Raw genomic sequence first — 22,908 nt, 5'->3', positions numbered from 1 at the left:
CACTGGATTGAACAAATCCATGAACCTAAGCAATAAAGGTTCCATGTCTTCCATACCTTTTCCTTGCAAGTGTTTATCCCTTAGTGCAGAATTGTTAATGGTGTGCTTGTGGCTGCGTAGTTGCCTGAACTGTGAATATTGTTTTCTTCCAAGTCACTCAAACTGGCAATTATTAGGACCTTTGGCAGACTCACCTCTTCCATGCTAGAATTATCTAAACTCACAGAAACCAAAAATTCCCATCTTTATCGGAAACACACACTGCACTCCTGTGTACCACACAGTGTGACATATCTAATTCTTTGTTGGATGTCGACAGTTCTACCATGCACGACAATTCCCTCGGTAAAGCCATACTTAACGCTAACCCAGATCAGTTTTCCTGTACCTGCCAGTACATTATTGTGGAAATTAACCTTTAGTGTACATGTACGTGGCTTAGCTGATACAATCCCCATGACAGGTGCACCTTCTAACATTCACTAGCAGCTTTCTGCTCAAGTTTGATCATACACCATGGAACACCAACTATTGCATGATGTTTATTCAGAAAATAGAGTCTGAGAATTGCACAGTACCCCTCACAAATGTGTGACAACACCTCCATAAGCTGCTTAAACTTTTCAGCCCCAATGCTAAAAGTGAACAGTGTTGTCCACAATGAATCTATCTCACCATTACCAAGTCCATGTAACCTTTTTAGTGGAGACTGATGTCTCTTCCTACCTGAGAGGTCCAGACTAACAGCTGACACATGTGGACCTGTGTCTGTCAAGAATTTATGTTCTTGCTATACTAATCAAGCAACAATCTGTCGCTACACTTGTCCCTGCAGTGTACTGTTCTATTGGCAATGGCTTCTGATGGTGAAGGCACTCCCATTCCCATTTAACAAACACTTTTTCTTATTATTTGTCTCCTGCTTGCTATTACTGCAGTCACTTATCTTATGTCCAATCTCACCATATTAAAAGCACTGTGGCTGGTGATGTTGCATCTTCACGTGGCCCATTTTATCCGTGTCTGTAGCATTTAACATCGGAAGAGAAAATTCCTTGGTCACTCCATTTTACATTCAAAAAACCTGTTTTCTCTAACTGTTTAGCAGTTCATACAGGAGAGGACAAATCACTAGGATTCTCTATTCTTACTCTTCATGACGAAGCCACCGAAATATCTTCCATGAATATGTCCAAAGTCCTATTTTGCTGATTCCTGCAAGAGGACTCTGTCCATCTCTGCATTGTGCTGTAATTCGTGAATTTGCGAGTTCAGCTTAAGAACCTTGTAAGAGAATGCTTCTAATGATTCATTATGTTTTTCCGTTAAAGCAATGAGCTTTATTCTGAAAAATCTAGCACTATAGTGCTTATGATAGTCTTTGATTAGTCCTTCAGCCAGCTGCTTAAATGTTTATGCCTCACCAAGGGTTTCATAGTATGTGTCACCTATTAGCCGTAACTGAGCCATAGAAAGACATGTTGTGTTGGACCAGTTCCCTAAACGAGCTGCTTCCTTAAATCATCCAGAAAAGCCGATGCATCCTCAGATCTTTTCCCAGAATAAGGTGTAGACTAGCTGCCACAGGATCAGTAGATGGAATAGGTAGGACAACTGTGGTCTCAGTATCCTCCTCTTGTGCTGGCATCAGTCCTGTTGCTGCATGTAATGCCTCTAGTTCCCTTAGCATTTGTTCAATAACCTGCCTCTGTTCTATTTTATCTTGCAGTAATGCAGCTACCTGATTTTTCAAAACTTCCACAGATTCATTTAAAGTTACTGAATGTGTTTCTGGTCATTGGGTAGCCTCTATTTTGAACTATACCTCAGAACAAGCGAGATCCCTTCATAGTGACACAATATCAACAAGCAAAAAACAAAAAGGATTGATCTTCATTATGTATCTCAGCCCAGCAAGACTCACTGCACTGCTGTGCTTTAGCGCCAAATCATCTACATGTTTCGCACTTCACTGATACTGCTCTAGTGCACGCTAACTCTTGTGCTGATAAATTCTAGCACTTGCCATGTAGAGTCCATGCTGCTTGAAAGAGCGGGATGGCACGTCAGTGCCCAGTGAGGAACTTTCTGAGCACAGGTCTCGCACTGCCTGTGGGCAGTGCTGTAGATCCGTCACAGGAGAAAGTAGTGGCTGTGCATCCCCACAACCTCAGCACTCTTGACGAGTGAAGCTGCTCTCAGGCTTGGCCCCAGAAAGCTGCATGCCCCTGTGTTTAGATGGCGTGTGGCAACCAGGACAGCCCAAGTAACAGTCTCAGCATACAGATGGTAAGGCAGTAATGCCACAAAAAAGGAAGCAGAGGTTTTACAGCAGGCAATGACGCGATAACCACACACACACACACACACACACACACACACACACACACACACACACTAGTGAACAAATGTGCTCTCGTTCTCTGAGCATATCAGCACTCGTGGCTTCTCTAGTGTTTAGCTTCAGAGTTTGAGTGTTTCTTTATGTGAATTTGCATCCTGGGTGGTGTTCTTATGATATGTCTAAGTGAAGTTGCTACATGTAGCCTCAATACAGTAGCACGTTTTGTCAGTTCCGCATTGTTGTTGAAGCACTGAATCAGTCGATCTTGGCTTGCTTCTCACATACTCTGATGAAATGAGCCAAAAGCTTGTTTGTATTTGTGGCTGCTCATGCTGACATTCAGTTACAACACATGTGCATATCTGACAGATGTGTCCCTTTTACCCCTCTCTATTGGTTCTTTACCAGCATTTTATTCCTGCGCTTACTTACTATTCTGCTGTGCAGCAGTGAATGTTATTTTACCCTTTTTCATGTGTATAATTCATTACTCTCTGGAATACTTACTTTTAAATGTGGTTCATTTGTGTATCAGTTATGGGCTGAAGACAGGGGAGACCTCTGCTAATGCATCATTACATTATAACAAAATCTTAAGATTGATACCAAACAAAAGCAACTTTGTTGTGGTAGTGGCTAAGAGTGACTTATTTTGGTGATGGTACAAGCAGCAATAGCAGTAACAGTATTTTGAGAGAGTTGTGTATGGTACTTAAAACACCAATTTTTAAAATTACTAGTTAGGAAACTGTTGCAAATATCATGAAAGTCATTCAGTTACATTTGCATTCTTATTTAATTACTGGCTTTTATTGTTTGTGATTGCCAACAGGAAACCAAATGGATGCTTGGGAACTTGGGACTGGGAATTTGAAGGCAGTAATGCTGAATATTGTGGCCTTTATCCTCGGGCATGGACAGTTTTTGACATACCGGAGCAGAAAATACGTGTAATTTGTAGACAGATTTCACCAGTAATACCACACAATTACAAGGTATGTATTGGTATTGCTTCATAGGGTAAGTCTTTCCCCATTATAAACTCTGAGTTAGCACCTGTGAAAAATTTCAGGAAAGTTCATTGCATATGTGTGAGATTTCAGATGTAATTGTCACTACGCTTTCTCAGATGTTGATGAAATGTTCTGCAATACCTAATAATGTAAGAGAATAAGTTTTTTTTTCCTTTTTTCCTATTGTATTTATTTTTAGAGATCTTTGCATTTTTATGACATCAAACAATATAAAATAGTCATCTGTGTCAATTACATTTTAATTAACATCTACTGTATGTTCCAGGATTTTGTGTACCTTTGTCATCTAGTGGATGTGGTTGATTTTTTTCACAATGTGTGTTTCATCTAGATGCAGCCAGGTGTCAGTGATAGGTTTCATTTACCTGAAAAAGTAGTTAGTGCATGTCACATTTTTTATGAATGACACTGGAGTCAAATACAACAATGTTATGAAAAGGAAAGCTGCCACTCACCTTATAGCGGAGATGCCAAGTCGCAGATGGGCTCAACAAAAGACTGTCACAAATAAAGCTTTTGGCCGTTAAGGCCTTCATCAACAATAGAGGACACATATGCACACGCACATATGCTCACTCATGCAAACACAACCCACCCACATGACTGCAGTCTCAGGCAGCTGAACCCACACTGAGTAGCAGCACCAGTGCATGATGGGAGTGGTGACTGTGGGGGGAGGGGGGGGGGGGCTAACGAGGAGGCTGGGGCAGGGAGGGGGAGGGATAGTATGGTGGGGGTGACAGACAGTGAAATGCTGCAGGTTAGATGGAGGGCGGGGAAGAGGTGGGAAGGGGAAAGGGGGGGGGGGAGTATCTGAAAAGGAGAGAAGTAAAAAGACTGGGTGCGATGGTGGAATGACGGTTTTGTAGTGCTGGAATGGGAACATGGAAGGGGCTGGATGGATGAAGACAGTGACTAACGAAGGTTGAGGCCAGGAGGGTTATGGGAATGTAGGATGTATTGCAGGGAAAGTTCCCACCTGCACAATTCAGAATAGCTGATGTTGGTGGACAGGATCCATATGGCACAGGTTGTGAAGCAGTCATTGAAATGAAGGATGTCATGTTTGGCACTGTGTTCAGCAACAGGGTGGTCCACTTGTTTCTTGGCCACAGTATGTCAGTGGCTATTCATGCAGACAGACAGCTTGTTGGCTGTCATGCCCACATAGAATGCAGCACAGTTGTTGCAGCTCAGCTTGTGGATGACGTGACTGGTTTCACAGGTAGCCCTGCCTTTGTTGGGATAGGTGATGTTAGTGACCAGACTGGAGTAGGTGGTGGTGGTGGTGGTGGTGGTGGTGGTGGTGGTGGTGGTGATAGGAGATACGGGACAGATCTTGCATCCAGGTCTATTACAGGGGTATGAGCCATGAGGTGAGGGGTTGGGAATAGAGGTTGTGTAAGGATGGACGAGTATATTGTGTAGGTTCGGTGGACGGCAGAATACCATTGTGGGAAGCATGGGAAGGATAGTGAGCAGGACATTTCTCATTTCAGGACACGATGAGAGGTAGTCAAAACCCTGGTGGAGAATGTAATTCAGTTGCTCCAGTCCTGGGCGGTACTGAGTTACAAGGGGAATGCTCCTCTGTGGCCGTACGGTGGGACTTTGGGAGGTGGTGGGAGACTGGAATGACATGGCACAGGAGAATTGTTTTTGTACAAGTTTGGGAGGATAGTTACAGTCTGTGAAGGTAGTGTCATTACATTTCATCCTAGATTTGCCACTGGAGTCAAATACTGTAGACAGTAATAAAATATCTAGCAGATAATTCAAATTTGTTGCACACAAAATACATTTGTTTGTAATATTAAATTGTAGGGGATAACAAAAAAGTCTGGAGATCATATACATAGAGATGGGCTGCACCTTTAATTCTCATCATACAGCATAACTATTCCATTGTACAGGTGACTTGGTTTATACAGGTATGCAGAATCAGTGTATAGAAATTATGTGTCTTAGACATTTGTTACATCAATACTGTGTGCTTAATTTATTAAGTAATATCATTGACTATAGGATTTACTTTTTCCATCAGTACTGAAAGGGGAGGAGAAGGTGAAGATTTTTAAATTGAAGGAAGTATCTGTATTCTTTTTTAAACAGTGGAAAGTTCAAGATGGATTAACAATAGTATTCCATCCTGAACTTTCCATTGAAGATCGATTTCTGTTTCTTCAGACATGCACGTAAGTATTACAAGCCTAGGTGGGCATTCGGTGATGGCAACATAGGACTTGATTCCTCATCTCATTCTCCCTGTTGCAGGAATCCAAGTAATATTGCAAGCATGAGGTGATTAATTTAGTGGGCTAAGATATATGGATGTTAAGAATGTATACAATGTGACATGCATAAGTTTGCATCAGTCCAAGAAGCACGCATGGATAGCCGAAGCGATCAAGGCAACTGCTCGTGATAAAAGGGAAATGTGGGTTTTGAGTCCCGGTCCAGCAGAAATTTTAATATACACTTTTTTTTTTCTTTCTTTCTTGGGGCCTTTGTCCAGTGCCATGCGGGGTCGGCCATATTGCTATTGATTTGGCAGTGTTGGTTTCAGATGGTGGCCAGGTGCCCTTCCTGCCGTCACCCCAAACCCCCTGGGACAGAATTAGCTTACCCCAGCTGTCTGTGTGTACTGTAAGCTATGGAATAGTGCTGTGAATATTTTAAAATGACTGCAATTCATGTAACTGCGGTGGAACTGAGGGACTAGCCCATTATTCACCTAGCGGGATGTGGAAAACCGCCTAAATACCATATCCAGGCTGGCCAGTATACCAGCCCTTGTCGTTAATCTGCCGGGTGGATTCGATCCGGGGCCGGCGCACCTACCCGAGTCCAGGAAGCAGCGCATTTGCGCTCTTGGCTGCCCTGGCAGGTCAAATTTAGTATGTCACTATTGTGTAGTAAATGTGTATCTAAAAGAGCTGATATCAAGAAATTCACAGCTAGCATATTAATTCATTTCAACTGAAAAAAATTTATGTACAGTTTCAAAGTTTATAGATGCATGTGATACATATTTTATCATGAAAACTTAAATGACCTCCCTGATTTCGAAGACTCGGGGGAGGGGTGGGGGGAGGGGGTGGGGGGGTGGGGAAGAAGAACACAGTAGGTAAGACAATGAAAAATGCACCACTCTACAAGTGAACCATTTGGAGCATGAAAAATATCGAGTCGATATTCAGTTTCTTGCCAAGTTCTTAGTAACATTTCCTCTGTTATTGTTGCAATCACATTAGTGATAAGATGTCGCAACATAGGAATATTGTCCACTTTGGTCGCATATACGCATGCCTTCACAGATCCCCACATGAAGAAATCAAGCGGCATAATGTCGGGTGAACATGGTGGTCAGGCAATGGGTCCTTCGCATCCGATCCAATGATTGGGAAATTTCCTATACAGGAACTAGCGAACAGCCATTGACCAATGCGGCAGAGCTCCATCTTGTTGAAAAATGATGTTGGGTTGCAAGTCTTGTATCTGAGGGTACACAACTGCTCCAAAATGTCCAGATACACTGACCCATTCACTGTTTGTTCCACAGAGGAGAACGGTCCAACAATCCTGTTGTGCATTACATCCCTATCAATACACTGCAGCATATCCGCAGCAAATTGTCAGCGTGGTTTGTCGTTCAGTGTCAGATGTTGCAAAATTTGCACTTTGTAAGCACACATTTGAAGACACTGGTGAACTACACAATGCAGTCTTGATTGAGGTGCATCAAGTTGCCTAGATGTTTGATGAATTGACTTATGTGAGCTTCTGAGAAACATTTGTCTGATGTCCTCCACTGTCTCTTCTGAAACTCCATAACGTACACTGCCAGAATGTTTCAGAACACTTCCTGTTGCCAGAAACTTCCTATACCATTCCTTAATTGTTTTCACATCAGGTGGATCACAATCGTACACACGACGATAATTTCTTTGCACAGTAATCGGCGATTTTGTTTCTGCAAACCACACTACTGCTTGCACATGCTGCTGTGGCGTCGCCATTTTCACTCCATGTGACCATGCTGCACTCTGCCGATGATACTTGGCACTTCTGATACAGGAATATAAATTCTTTGAGATGCTCTACAATGTGGTGTATTTTTCATTGTCGTATCTACTGTGGTTTTTCTCTCCTGCGTCCTTGAAATCAGGGAGGTTTGAGTGGGACACCCTGTATTATGAGATAAAAAATAAATTACTGTAACAGGTGTGAAATTTTCACCTCTACACTGAAAAACTTCTAGCGAGAAACTTTTTAAAGAAATAATAAAATTAATTTGGTAACATTTACACAGCATTACTGTATGTCGTGTATGAATGAGATTTACTTGTGGAACACTCAGTGTGTGAAGACTTGCATAACCCCCCACCCCGCCAGCATTATTGTTCTGACAGCCCACCTTAATATGACTGAGGATATTCCCTACTGTCCAAAGGGATTAGATTTGCGGATCTTACAGGCTCTTCATCAGTACACTCATCATTGAAAACACTAAAATTCATCATACAAATGTGCCTGTAGGATTTTTTTTTCTTTTTTCTTTTTTTTCAGGAGGAGAATGAAATTTTTTGTAAACATACTTGGAACATTTAGCTTTAAGTTGGTATATAAAAGTATTTTCTTTTATGTACAGTTGAGCCATAATGGACCGTGAAGTAGGTGTCACGTTGCAAAAATGGTCGGTGATGACTCTGCCACATGGATTCACAGGAAGTTGCTCTCTGTTTATGTGGAGGACACAGTGGATCGCAGTAGTATCCAGCGGTGGTTGCAGAGGTTTAAAGAAGGTGATTTCTCTCTGCTGCACAATCGATGATGCAGTAGACCATCAACAGCTGTGAGTGATGTGAATAAGGAGACCATTGAGCAAATCATCCAAAATGACAGATGTGTAACGATGCAACAGCTTGCTGAAATTACTCATTTGTCATTGGGTAGTGTGGTATCACTGGTATAGTCACTAGGATACAGAAAAATCTGTGCACATTGGGTGCCTAGATTATGACGAGAGAAATGAAAACGATGAGGAAGAATGTGTGTAAGGGTCTCATAATGACCTTTACTGAAGAGTGGGAACAGTGTTTTGATGGCGTCATTACCCAGGATGAAACATGGTTGTTTTTGTCCGAACCTGAGAACAAGACCCAAACCATGGAGTGGCGTCATCCGGGTTCCCCTCGGAAGAAGAAACCAAGACTTTCAAGAACTGCAGGCCGAAAGGTGATGGCCTCTTTCTGTGACCAGTGTGGTGTCATTTTCATTGACTTTTTGGAACCTAGCTCCACAATTAACTGGAAGCATTGCTGTTTGTCATTGGATAAGCTGCAGTGTGCCATCAAAACCCACAGACCACAGCTTCAGGGTCAGCTCATCAGATTAAACCATGACAATGCCAAACCCCATACAGCCCTTATGATGCAGGAGAAAATGAGGAAAATGGGTGGAAAATTGTTCCTCACCCTCCCTACAGTCCGGACTTAGCTCCATTTGATTTTTACGTCTTTGGTCGTCTAAAGGCCCACCTGCGTGGTAAAACATTTGACTGTGAGAAAGACCTTATTTCCTCTGTCAAGCAATGGTGTAAAAGTCAATCCCCAGAATTTTACCATAGTGCATTTACATCATGGAAAGAATGTTGGGCCAGATGCATCACAGCTGATGGAGGCTACATTGAGTAGGCTCAATGTATAGCTAAATGTTCCAAGTTGTTGTTGTTGTTGGGGTCTTCAGTCCAGAGACTGGTTTGATGCAGCTCTCCATGCTACTCTATCCTGCGCAAGCTTCTTCATCTCCCAATACCTACTGCAACCTACATCCTTCTGAATCTATTTAGTGTATTCATCTCTTGGTCTCCCTCTATGATTTTTACCCCCCATGCTGCCCTCCAATACTAAATTGCTGATCCCTTGATGCCTCAGAATATGTCCTACCAACTGATCCCTTCTTCTAGTCAAGTTGTGCCACAAATTTCTCTTCTCCCCAATTCTATTCAATACCTCCTCATTAGTTGTGTGATCTACCCATCTAATCTTCAGCATTCTTCTGTAGCGCCACAGTTCGAAAGCTTCTATTCTCTTCTTGTCTAAACTGTTTATCGTCCACATTTCACTTCCATGCATGGCTACACTCCATACAAATACTTTCAGAAACGACTTTCTGACACTTAAATCTATACTCGATGTTAACAAATTTCTCTTCTTCAGAAACGCTTTCCTTGCCTTTGCCAGGCTACATTTTGTATCCTCTCTACTTCGACCATCATCAGTTACTTTGCTCCCCAAATAGCAAAACTCATTTACTACTTTAAATTCTCATTTCCTAATCTAATTCCTTCAGCATCACCCGAATTAATTCGACTACATTCCATTATCCTCATTTTGCTTTTGTTGATGTTCATCTTATATCCTCCTTTCAAGACACTGTCCATTCCGTACAGCTGCTCTTCCAGGTCCTTTGCCGTCTCTGACAGAATTACAATGTCATTGGAAAACCTCAAAGTTTCAATTTCTACTCCATGGATTTTAATTCCTACTCCAAATTTTTCTTTTGCTTCTTTTACTGCTTGGTCAGTATGCAGATTGAATAACATCGGGGTTAGCCTACAACCCTGTCTCACTCCCTTCCCAACCACTGCTTCCCTTTCATGTCCTTCGTCTCCTTCCCAAGTATGATCACAAAAACTTTCATTCTCCTCCTGCAAAAACTAAAAAATTAGAGACGACTGTGCAAAACTTTTTGAATGCCCTTTGTACTTTAATATCAAATACATTTGTTCAGATGGTTTTGTGAAACCTAGATTTTGTCCCTATACATTATCGGCCTGTTATCTTCAATATGCAATAAAAGTGTAGTGCTCCAAAATGTAACTCTTTAAGGGTGCATTATCCATTTGTTCCATAAAAAATTTGTGTCTACCATCAAGTTTCTTGGAATTAAAATCTAGGTCATTTAGAAGGAGAAAAATATTTATTTTTGAGGCCTCATACTCAATTTTGTGTTGTAGCTAGGCTTTATCACTCATAATTGCATGTAAAGTAGAATGAGTTCATGGAACAAAGCCTAACCAAACTCGTGGAAGTAGGAAATTGGGATTGCAGACAAGCCAGTGCCTAACGTGGCAACATTGCAGGGCAAGGGGTGGAGTAGGGTGAGACATAAGCAGTGACCTTGAGCAAACTTTCTAGTTTTGCATCTAGGTCAGTAACAAGGATATGAGCCATGAGACAAGTGGTTGGGTGAAGGGACAGACAAGGATATTGCGTAGGTTTTGTGGGCAGCAGAATACTAGGAATTCCACAATGAGTGGGATGGGGAGAGTATTTGTAATTGCTGGACAGGATGGAATGTAATTGAAACCCTGGCAGAGAATGTGATTCATTTGTTCCAGTCCTGGATTGTCCTGAGACATGATTAGGAGTGATTATTTGTAGCTGGATAGTGGGTATGGTAGGTGACTGGTGAGACAAGACTTGTGAGATCTGTTTCTGGACAAGGTGGGAGGGTAATTTCGGTCTCTGAAGGACCCAATGAGACTCTAGGTGTATTTAAAGAGGGGCTGTTCATCACTACAGATGCTATGACCATGGCTAGGCTGTATGTAAGATCTCTCTTGGTTTAGAATGGGTGGAAGCTGTCAGAGAGGAGATACTGGTGGTGGTTGATAGGTTTGATATGGATTGAGGTACTGATGTAACCATCCTTGAGGTTGAAGTCAATATCGAGGAAGGTGACTTGTTGAACTGAGGAGCAACAGTTGTAGCAAATGGAGGAGAATGTGTTGAGGTTTTGGAGGAATGTGTATCTGGTGTCCTCACACTCTGTCCAGATCATGTCATCAGTGAATGTGAACCAGGTAAGGGGTTTGGGATACTGGGTGGTTACTAAAGATTCCTGTAGATGGTCCAAGAATAGATTATAATAGGATGGCACCAATTTTGTAGCATGGGCTTGTTTGAAACTTCCTGGCAGATTAAAACTGTGTGCCCGACCGAGACTCGAACTCGGGACATTTGCCTTCGGTAGCTCAGATGGTAGATCACTTGCCTGCGAAAGGCAAAGGTCCCGAGTTCCGAGTCTCGGTCGGGCATACAGTTTTAATCTGTCAGGAAGTTTCATATCAGCGCACACTCCGCTGCAGAGTGAAAATCTCATTCTGGATGGGCTTGTTTGTAGGTGATACCCTCAAAGGAGAAGTAATTGTGGGAAAGGTAATTGTGACCAGGAAGGAGATTGTGGGTTTGGATTCAGTCAGATGTCAGAAAAATAGCAGCAAGGTCCTGGGCATCGGGGGTGTTTGTGTAGAGGGAGGTGATATCGACAGTGGTGAGCATTGTGCTGGGTGGCATTGGAACACCAACAGTGAAAGTGGGTGGAGGAAATGGTTGAAGTCTTTTGTATGGGAAAGTAGGTTGTGGTAATAGGCTAAAGGTGTTGGTCCGCAAGGTCAGAGACACTTTCTGTGGGAGCACAATTAGCAGTCATAATGGGGTGGTCGTGGTGGTTAGCTTTATGAATTTTAGGAAGCATGTAGAAGGTAGAACTCCAGGCAGTGGTGTGGGTGACAAGACAGATAGACTTAGGGAAGAGGTTGTGGGATGTACTTGAGTATTTGCAAAGGGACTGTAGATCTTGCTGAATATCTAAAATGAGGTCACTGTTGTAGGGCTTGTAGGTGAACCTATCTGATAGGTGGTGGAGACCCTACATGAGGTAATGCCTTGATTCGTAACCACATTGGTGCAGGCTTTGTCAGCAAGCAGGATTATAATGTCGGGGTCCAATTTTAGTTGCTGGATTGTGGTTCTTTATGTGGATGTTAGGTTGGTTTCCATGTTTAAGGATTTGGAAATAAGGTTTGAGATACAGAAATTCTAGGAAGTTAACAGGGGATGATTTATGGCAGTAGGGGTGGATCACAGTTGGATGGAGGAGTAAACTGAGTCAGGTATGGCTCAGTATTGGTTTTGGATTGAGTGTGATTGTTATGGTTAGTGGAAAATAGTGTTTCCATTGTAGGGACTGGAAGAAGGAGAGAATGATTGAATTTGGGAGTGGGGTAAAAGGTAGGCCTTTGGAAAGAACTGATATTTCTGTGCAAAAAACGTTTTGAGTGCAGATTCTTGATCGTGTTTTGGGTTTATTTAGGTTGTGGTTTCTGTGGAGTGACAGGAGGGAGTTTCTGAGTGTATGGTAAATGTAGTCGGTATGCAGCTCAGTGTTTGTCAGCTATCGGGGGATACAGGGGAGGTTTGATGGCTCTTTCAGTGGTGGTCGATGAAATGTGCAGTGTGTGCTGGACAGGGGAGTGGAGAGCTGGCTGTTCACGAATGAGGATGTTTAGGGCTGACACAAATTTTTATTTCAATTTCTTTTATTTTCCTTTTTTCTAAAAGTGCATCAACAAGTTGCTGGATGTGGTGCCCATTGTCTTTTTAGTGACCCAGATGCTGGAAGTGGCATGGGTGGCTGTGGCTGCAATGTCGCATACCCCATCAGCTGCCGTAAGAGCAGGATGCAGGGAAGGCTGAACATTCTTGCTCTGTGACAGAGAACTGAATAAGTGAGTGGGTCACACTACAAGGAACAACACTACTGTCTTATGATACTTAAAAACACAGAGCCATAGTGCAAAACAGTACTTAAGCGTTACCATAAATCTTTACAAGTTCTGGCTGCTTCATGTTTATAATTGCGCATTCCCAAATGCAATGCTATGAAGGTAAACAAGAAATGCATTAATGAAAATATGCTCACAGTAAATTTTTAACATTAGAAAAAGAAAACACTGAGTGGATACAAACAAACATTCCACACCAAATAGTATCATAGCTGATGTTTCTCTAAATGCCTAGTTAATAATCCAAATTAGCATGCATATCAAGCAAGTAGTGGCCATTGTAAGACACACTGTAGGGTAATCAAACTAGGGAATTCAGTGAGTTTCTTAATTAGCTTGGCGCCATTTAGAACTATGTAAATAGCCCCTTATAACAAACTATGACTGCTCTTACAGGCATGAGCCATAACGTATACTACACAACTCAATTTCCACCAAGTGAGAATCATTCTTGGCATAGGACTTTAGAAGAGATATCTAAAGTCCACCACTGAGAGAAGTGGACAATGCTGACAACAAATGCATGTCCATTTTTCCTTTATTACTACACAAGGTCAACTAAATAACTGTGGAGATGACCATAATATGGGCAAACATAAAACATGTTCATACAGTGAGCCACAAGGCACTCAGAATGCACCGTTACAATTCTGAGACTACACATCTATCAAAGACAAGTCTGTCCCCCCTCCCTCCCCCCCAAATTACAACAGAAACACAACGGTGACACCATTAAACATATCCACAAAATTTTTCTGTGCTTACCTGTTACTGTGCTCTTGCTGGACCACATGAAGCGCCATCTGCGAATTTTCTTTCATCTCGTCTGTTGTTGGAAATCTTCGTCTTTTCAATGGAGTTTTGAACTTTGGAAGTAAAAAAAGTCCACAGAGACCAGGTCTGGAGAGTATGGAGGATGAGGCAGCACATTGAGTTCATTTTTTGTGCAACAGTCATGGACCAACAGGGATGAATGTATGGGTGTGTTATCTGATGCAAGAGCCATGAATTGTTTCGCTACATTTCAGGCCATTTCCTTCTCACGTTTTCTTGCAGGCATTACAACACATCCCGATAGTAGCATCAATTAACAGTTTATCCCTCTGGCACGAATTCATGATGAACTAATCCTTCAAAGTCAAAGAAAACTAGCATGGCTTTGACATTTGTCCTTACCTGATGAGCTTATTTTGGTCTTGGAGAACCTTTCATAACCCATTGTGAAGAGTGAACCTTTGTCTCAACATCATAATGGTAGACCCACACCTCATCACCAGTTAAGAGTCTCTTAAGGAACATCTTGTTCTCATTTGCATGATCCAAAAGCTCTTCACAGATTGTGAGGCAAAGGTCTTTCTGGGCTTTACTCACGAGCCGTGGGACGAACTTTGCAGTGACATGATGCATTCTAAGATGCTCTGTCAGGATTTCATGAGATGTTTCAATTGAAATGTTACATACTTTAGCAATCTCTCAGTCAGTCAGTCTTCAATTGGTGTGCACAATTTGTTTAACGTTTCTGACATGAGCGCCGTCAGTAGACATCGAAGAGTGTCCTGAACGAGAGTCATCGTTAATTTCATCTGGCGCCATTTTTAAACAGTGTGAACAATTCAAACACCGAGTACGCCATAAGTATTCATCAGCGTAGGCTTCCTGCATCAGTTGGTGTGTGTCTGTAAAGGTTTTCTTGAGTTTCACACAAAATTTAATATCAGATACATTGTTCCTCTAACTCTGCCATCTCGTAATTCACAAACTGTGTGACAAAACATTCTGTTCAATACAGCACTGAACAATAACTAAGAGACATAAACACTGAAACTTCTGTCAGTTATGCATTAAACAGAGACTTGTGGAGGGATACCAACTGCATTTCACTCCAACACATCATTGGCACGAAATTATGAATGTTTGGGAATTGTTTGAACAGAGATCACACAACCAGACAAATATAACACAAATACTGTGTCTGAGACAGCTCTCACAAACGTGTCCACAGATCACGGTACCAAGTGGACTTGTAATGAACAGTGGTACCTCCGGTCTCAATTTTGATGACTGGTATTGCACACCATACATACACCGGATATGTCACAGTCTTCCTCTCAGAAACATGCAGACTATTTCCTTGGCATTAAACAAAACTCGTGCCGTATCACTAAGACATTGAATCATCCGGATTTCAAACTGTAGCTACATGGTCTTAACACACACAAGACAGCCAAATTATACACCACTATCTTTCACATGGTTAAACTAGCAGACACACATAACACATGTGTGCCTCATTACCGAATACATATCACAGTGGAACTACTTGCAGTGGACTATACTAATGATATTCTGAAAGTACGATGTCAAGAAAGGAGGAGCACATATGCCATTGACACTCCCTATGAACTGCCTCTGACAGCAGCTTGTGGGTGCTGACGACAGGAAGAATTCTGACCGGTGGACTACCAGTGCACACACAACACATGTGTATCTAATCCCTGTTCAAATGTGACATTTGAACCACTCCCCGTGGAACTTTACTCAATTCCCAAATGTCCGACAAGACAAGCAACATACAACACTTTTATTCTCTCTATAAAAGCACTCTGCCAGCTGCATATGAATTGCCAGCCACCAACAACAACATGAACACTGAAAGGTGAGAAGCATGACTAGAGAACTGAACAAATGTTTAGGTGACCATAGGTACTAAGAAAGACACGAAATAGTATGTTGAGTCCACTACTGCACGCGCGACACGAAGAGAACTTGATCGCGACCGCATGTGGCATCCAAGACTATCAGATAATTCTGTTCTGAAGCACATTCTGTGGAGAAGCCCCCCCTTCCTCCCTTCCCAGGCTACTGTAAGTGTGAAGTCACTGAAACAGCTACCAGGGAGCATCAGATGGACAGACAGCACCCCACACTTAAGATGGCAGAATTTTTCAAATGCATGCAAGACAGGTGAAACACTGGACAATGAATAGTGATAGTTCTAGGCAGGAGTATGAAATGAAGAGATTGGACAGGTTTTTGAGGTGGTGGTGTGCATGCTAATCTCACCAGTCACCTACCACATCTAATATACCCCACATATCCACTGTCTGGCTACACAAGAGCACTCCTCCTGTGACTCAGTACCGCGCAGTGCTGTAACAGCTTTGTTCTGAAATGAGAAATTCCTCCTCATGCCTCCCACAGTGGTATTCTGCAGCTTCCCCCCCCCCCCCCCCTCTCCCCCCACCTTCCCCAAGCCGAGCTGACGCAATATTTTGTCTGTACCTGCTCCCAACCTCTTCTGTCTGTGCTCATATCCTTGCAATAGATCAAGATGCAAGACCCTGTCTCATACATCCTCTCACTCTCACATACTCCATTCTTGGCAGTGCCATCTCCTACCCCGTCAAAAGTCAGGGGCACCTGTGGACTTGACAATTAACAAACTATCTGTATGAATGGCCATTGCCAAACTGTGACCAGGAGACAGCTGGACCTCCCTGTTGCCTAACATGCTGCCCAGTATGATGTGCATCGCTTAAATTACTACACAGCCTGTGTCGCTTGTATTCTTCCCACCAACACCAGCCTTTCTGAATTGCTCGGGTGGCAGTTCTCTCTATTGCCTGCCTGCCTATTCCCTTCCCTTCTCCCACCTGAGTACTCACACACCTCCTATTGCGCCATTGCCCTTACATAGTTGTTTCCTCTTCTCCACTTCTCTCCATCCTCTTTCCTCCCCTCCCCCCTTTCCACATTACCCCTTCCTCCACACACACACACACACACACACACACACACACACACACAGCCTCCCTAGTAGTTAGCTCTATCCTGTCCGCACCATATCCCTACACCCTCGGCAGGGGGCAGCACTAGGTTCTCCCTCCACCCCTACCCTGCTAACCCTCCCTCTCCCAAATCCACACCTCTTCCTTGTCCCCACTACCAACCACAGCTACATTGCTGCTTGTGCCAGATGCAGTTGCAGTTGGTCCTTAATGCACAGAGACAGTAGTCATTTGTGTGTGAGTTGAATTGTGTGTGTGTGTGTGTGTGTGTGTGTGTGTGTGTGTGTGTGTGTGTGTTTCTACTTCGGAAGGAGCACTTGTGCAGAAGCTGATATTTTTTAACATTAGTTTCCATTGTTTCTGGTTGTGACTCAATGCTTTCTCTACATTGTTTGTAGCAATCTGTCCTTCACGTGTATTTCTTTTTGGGTCTCAACACTTCCTCTGTATGGTTTGTAGCAATCTATCCTTCACATACATTTCTTTTTGTGCAGATGATACATGTTATGTTGAATGTGATAAAGTGTGTAAAAGCTCCATATTGAGAGACTGTAAATTTTGCAAGTATTAGAATTAGAAAATATGTCCGTTGTGTTTTGTTATAGTTTTTGTACTCCCTTGCTCATTTGCAGGATAGTTCTTTACCAGGAGGGGTATTTGTTTGGCTTATAGAAAATAATAGTGGAGAAGACAAACATGTTAGCATCACTTTTACATTCAAGAATGGTGTTGGAACCAAAGAAGACAAAGCAGGTTGGTTCCTCTTCTTATTGTTAATACATTAGTTGATAAGCATTTTTGCTTTCATTGTGTAAAAGTGGAATTTGGTTGTTGTCTGTCACTGTACTAGTGCCCTTGACTTATTGGGTAACTATGTTATCTTTTGTCTAATGGTATTGTAGACAGAGGGGCACCCACTGAACTTAGTCCACAGCTCCTGATTTTCTGGGGGCTTTAATACACACAATATGCTCTTTTGTTCTACCTGCCTCTGCCCCTGCAGTCAAGTTATTGAGAGCCTCATGTCTTCAGAAACTTCATGCCTGCTAAATGCTTTATGGACCACACACTTAAACACTGCTACAAGATGCACTTATACCAACATATTCATGACACCTTTGAATACATCCTGTCCCATTTTGGGCTGTAGAGCGCTGCTCTGTAATCAAAGAACAAGCAGCTGCTCTGTAATCAAAGAACAAGCAGCTAAGTCCAAAGATTGAAGTACAAAACCTTACAGCATTTCATGTGATAAAGGAAAAATGGCAGTACTTAATTAATGAGAACAAAAGGATATTTGCAATAGCTCCTGAACTCAACTAATAGTTTCATTAACCAATACATGCTAGGGAGGCCATCAGACACAATTCGGGGAAAAGTCAAAAGGGCCCATTTAATGCTGCATTGAAGGAGGCAAGTGTTTTGATGAGCCAAGTCGACATTGACCATGCTCTTGCAAAATATTTCACTCGGCTAACTGCTACCACCAACCAGGACCCAGTTTTGTATGCTATCTTGCTGTTGCTGAAAGGGACGGTTGGCACTTCAGTTTCATCAGTAGTAATGAAGTTTGCAACCACCTTTTTCCATGTGAGAGCTAGATTTAATGTTGTCTTCACACTTTATCAGTTAAGTGGAAATCCTAAGGAAATCTTCCTCAAAACTTTAACTTTAAAGTTAGTTCGGATAATAGAACTGTTTCCTGAGTCATGAAAGGCCACCCCATTAAACGCTGAAAGAATAATACGTGCTCAGATAGTTACCATACTGGTGCCCTCACTTGGTAACATGAGAAAGGTCTTGGAAAAGATGGATCAAATGTATCCTTGTACAAGAATTCAGTCATATCCAGGATTCATTGTGTGTGTATTCATGAGCTATTGTTCCATTGTTGATAAACCTGATCCTGTATCCATAAATTAGTTGAAGTATACAATTGTATATGTGAATTTTCAACAATAAATTGTAAATCTGCAATGTAATTGGGGAAAAAACAGGAACTTGCCTGCAACTAATTTGTTTTACACACCACTTTTAGTTAAGGAAATTAAAAAAAAACTGTGTTTAGTAACTCTGTGGTAGTGACATTGTCATTGATCACATTACCATTACCATTGCTGTCATGCAGTGGTGGTGTTGTGAGTTGCTGCTGGTGTATTTTACACAGCCAGTATCTCTTTGAATTTTCTGCCAGATGTTGAGATGTATTTTGTCATGGGAATTATTTAAAGCATCTTGCATTGATGGCCTGTGCTAAATCTTTATTTTCTGTAAAATGTCACTAATCTTTGACATTTTGCATTCTTTTGAATCTGGCATGCTTTTTCATTTCCTGACTTATTTTTTATACCTGGGGGGAGCTGTTACAGCTCTTATTCATTTACTAATAAGGAGAGGTCCCCAGTGGTTGGATCAGGTTTTTGAAACCATTTGTACAGTTGTGTGTGTTAAGACCCCAGGTATCGCACACTGCAGCCATTCAACTTAGCAGGCCTTCATTTGCGAGTAATTGATGAAATAAGTTTGGAATTTTATATGACGCTTAGTAGCATTAAAAAAGTTGTATTACACATATTGGTTGCTAGGGTATGAGCATGATGCCACCATGCAAGGAGGTTGTTGATTCGAATCACATCAGGTGCACCAATTTTTTTAATTGTTAAATCTTTATTGAAATGATCTTGCTCGTTTTACTCAACTAATTGATTTAAATGTAATTTTTTATTCCCATTTTCTTGTCACATCATTTTAATCCTTCTTCATCTCATTTTTCTTCCTAATATTCTTTATCCACTTGAAATCTTTGTTCACGTGTTTTAAATTAATTTTATTGGTAAATTTTGATTTTCTTTTACTGTCTTTTTTCCTGTCCAGGTTATTGCATTTATTGTATCTATTCGTCATTTGGCTTGAATTTTGTTTTACTTATAAAACCTTAATTTTTAATCTTCATCTGCATTATTTTGTCCATAGTGCAGTTGGAATTTAGGCTGTGTGTTAAATGTTTGTATGACATTTACAAGGGGGAGGGGAATTTCGCATGTCTTGTAACCAAAAATACATTTTTCACACCATTGCACAGTCAGTGTAAATAAAAATTTTGTCTTTTGTTTTTTGACTGATAGATTGGAATTTTCAAATAATTGAATACTCACATAGGGAAATATAAAATTAATTACTCATTCACAGAAATTTTGAACAGAAAAAGAATGATATCAAGAATAAATGAAACAAATTAAAAAGTTCGAGTGCCTAAAGTGATGGTGATACAAAGGAATAGAAATAAAAAATTACGTTTAAATCAATTAGTTGAAAAAATGATGATGAGAGTCATTTCAATAAAGATTTAAAAATAAAAAAATTTAATGCACCTCATATAATTCAAACCCACAACATGCTGCTAGGGATGCCTGTACCCTATTTATTACACCACCCAACAGTATACACAGCTTTTTTTAATGCTGTTGAGTGTCATACAAAATTCCAAAATACAGTCTGGAACCACGCGACTGCTATGGTCGCAGGTTCGAATCCTGCCTCAGGCATAGATGTGTGTGATGTCCTTAGGTTAGTTAGGTTTAAGTAGTTCTAAGTTCTAGGGGACTGAAGTTAAGTCCCATAATGCTCAGAGCCATTTGAACCATACCAGGGTGAGTGGCTGCGGAGTGTAACACTTGGGAGCCTAACCTACATCATCGTATACTTGGTTTCAACAAGTCGATCCCACTACTGGTGACCCCTCCTAGCAAGTATGAATCTATTACATGCCATCAGAACAGCATAACAGGCACAAAAAATTCAACACTTCAGTTTATTACAAAAACTGAAATTTATTTTAAATTTATGACACTTTTTATGACACTGATCCACAATCTTACAATGGAATATTGTGCTATGCTCCCATGTAAGTGTCCAAAAATGGGAAACAAGAGACAATTTTAAACAAATTTAACAAATTTAGTGAGAGATGCACACGTCAATAAAGTTATGAATAAGCTCAAAAAGGTAACACATGTCTGTTCTGATGTTATACACTTCACAGACCTCGGGTACAATGTCGGAGACCTCTGTTCACATCTTCAAAAGCATATATTGCCACCTCTTGCACCAATGGTGGCATTCAACCTTTCAGGCATGCTCCTGATTAATGCAGTAATGTCCTATTGATGAATCACATGCCATTCTCCCAGGAGTGCATCCCATATTTTCTATAGGGTCTGTGGATAGTTCTGACGGGCTCTTCTCTTTAGCTGGTTCCAAACATGTTCAATAGGATTCAAATCACGACTTTCAGCAGGCCAACCCATAGCATGAATCCCTGTTTCATCCAAGGACTCTTGCACAATTCTCACAAGATGTGGGCATGCATTGTAAAAAAAATCATCAATAAATGGAGCAAAAGTCAAAACATGCTCCAGAAGGATTTCTCCCACATGCCAATGTGCGGTAAGGCTCCCATGCTCCACTAAGACTAAATCCATCCTTACAGGTGTATTGATTCCTGCCCACATCATCACAGAAGTGCCCTGAAGAGGGAATACCTTCCCCCTGGCATTTTCCAGACCCTCTGTCTTCCATTAGGTAATTAGAGGCTAAATCGTGACTCAGCGGTGAACAACACTTGATCCCATTGTTGGGCTGTCCAGTCAAAATGTTCCCTTGTGAAATGTAGTCGAACTGTGCAATGCTTTCTGATGAGTTCTGGACCTGTAGCAGGTCTTCTGTACTGAAGATTAGCTTCTTCCAGTCTTCTGTAAATGGTTTTCTCACTGACATTGACCCCTCAAACATGGTGGATGATTTTGTGCTTCAGTAGTAGTGGTGGTGTGACAGTTGCAGAGAACTTGAAGTTGTCAAAAGCAGTTATCTCTCTCCGATGTTGCATTTCTAGGGCCTCTTCCTGGTCTCCTTGCAAAGCCTCCTGTTTCCATGTACTTTCATACAGTTCTGTATATTATGGGTGGCGTAGTCCTCAACACTTCTGCAATATAATGCATGCTGCAGCCATCTTCCACTGAAGCAACAGCTTTCACAGCTTGTTCAGGGCTTAATGGCATATTTAGTCCAGAAAGTTGATTACAACAATCACAGAAAGATATTACACAGAAGTGCAATTGAAAGGGCAACAATTCAGGTACAACAATAAGCACTACAAGAGTGGGAAAACATAATTTGCTCACATTCAGTGGTGTGTTTTGCAGATTGTGTGGGGAAAACAAAGGGGAGTTCAATAAACAATTAACAGTTCAGTGTTTGCCTGCAAAGTGACGCCAGTAACATACCCTGTCTCAAAAAACTGATTGAAGTGCTTCATTTTGATTAAATAGATAATTACTCAAATGATTATACATCATTTATTGGGTGTTGCATTGTTCATGCCGGCCAATGTATTTCTGTGAATTTAAGCCACATCTGGTCTATAAGTATATAGTTAGTTTGGAAGGAACAGAGTCTGTCTCTTAACAAGGCCCTAAGCGAATGTTTATCTGTCTTATTAAATAGATATATTTTTGTTTGGTTTTGGTGGATTTTGATGTTATGCTATTCAATCTCACTACAGGGTGTATACGACCTGGGACAACCAGGAAATCAGGGAAACACCAGGTATTTTTTCATTCGGGAAAAAACAGGGAAAAACCCAGGAATTTTTCGGGATTCCAGGAATTTTTCATTGTTTTAATTTTCAAATACATTTTTGATATTTTGACAGGTAAGAATTAATACTGTAGTGAAGAATGTTACTGTATCCTGCTATTGGAGAATAATACTGCGGTGATAAAACATAAATGAGAGAAAAAAAATAAAACTTTAGTTGCAAAGGAAATGCGCCATATATAACAACAAAACATCATGCACACACAAGTGTCTGCAAACAGCAAAACTATATCAAAGGTCTTAGGGCAAAGACTATGTAATACTTTGTAAGAATAAACTACTTTCTAGGAGCGTGATGTCACAACAGTTTACATTAGGTTCGTTTGAGCAGTTGCCAGTTTGCTCATGCACATGTGCAGTTGACTCGTGTATGAGCAGTACCTTCTCCTGCTTCTGACTATTTGGAAGTGTAGCTGTTAGCTTTATTGGCAGTAGCAGCAAGCAGGCAGATGC

The 22,908-nt window shown here is 41.4% G+C and overlaps 1 protein-coding gene across 1 annotated transcript in view; it reads left to right on the top strand.

Annotated features, from left to right (window-relative positions):
• LOC126263682 (non-lysosomal glucosylceramidase) overlaps positions 1–22,908 on the top strand; it is a 257,286-nt gene that overhangs the window by 86,998 nt on the left and 147,380 nt on the right. Inside the window, exons 4-5 of the mRNA XM_049960807.1 lie at positions 3,177–3,339; positions 17,433–17,553. Coding sequence (XP_049816764.1) covers positions 3,177–3,339; positions 17,433–17,553 — 284 coding nt within the window. The remainder of the gene's footprint in view (positions 1–3,176; positions 3,340–17,432; positions 17,554–22,908) is intronic.

The sequence above is a fragment of the Schistocerca nitens genome, chromosome 6 (assembly GCF_023898315.1).
Source record: "Schistocerca nitens isolate TAMUIC-IGC-003100 chromosome 6, iqSchNite1.1, whole genome shotgun sequence".
Taxonomy (NCBI): domain Eukaryota; kingdom Metazoa; phylum Arthropoda; class Insecta; order Orthoptera; family Acrididae; genus Schistocerca; species Schistocerca nitens.
The sequence above is the reverse complement of the archived record's forward strand: the minus strand, read 5'-3'. Positions and strand labels throughout refer to the sequence as shown.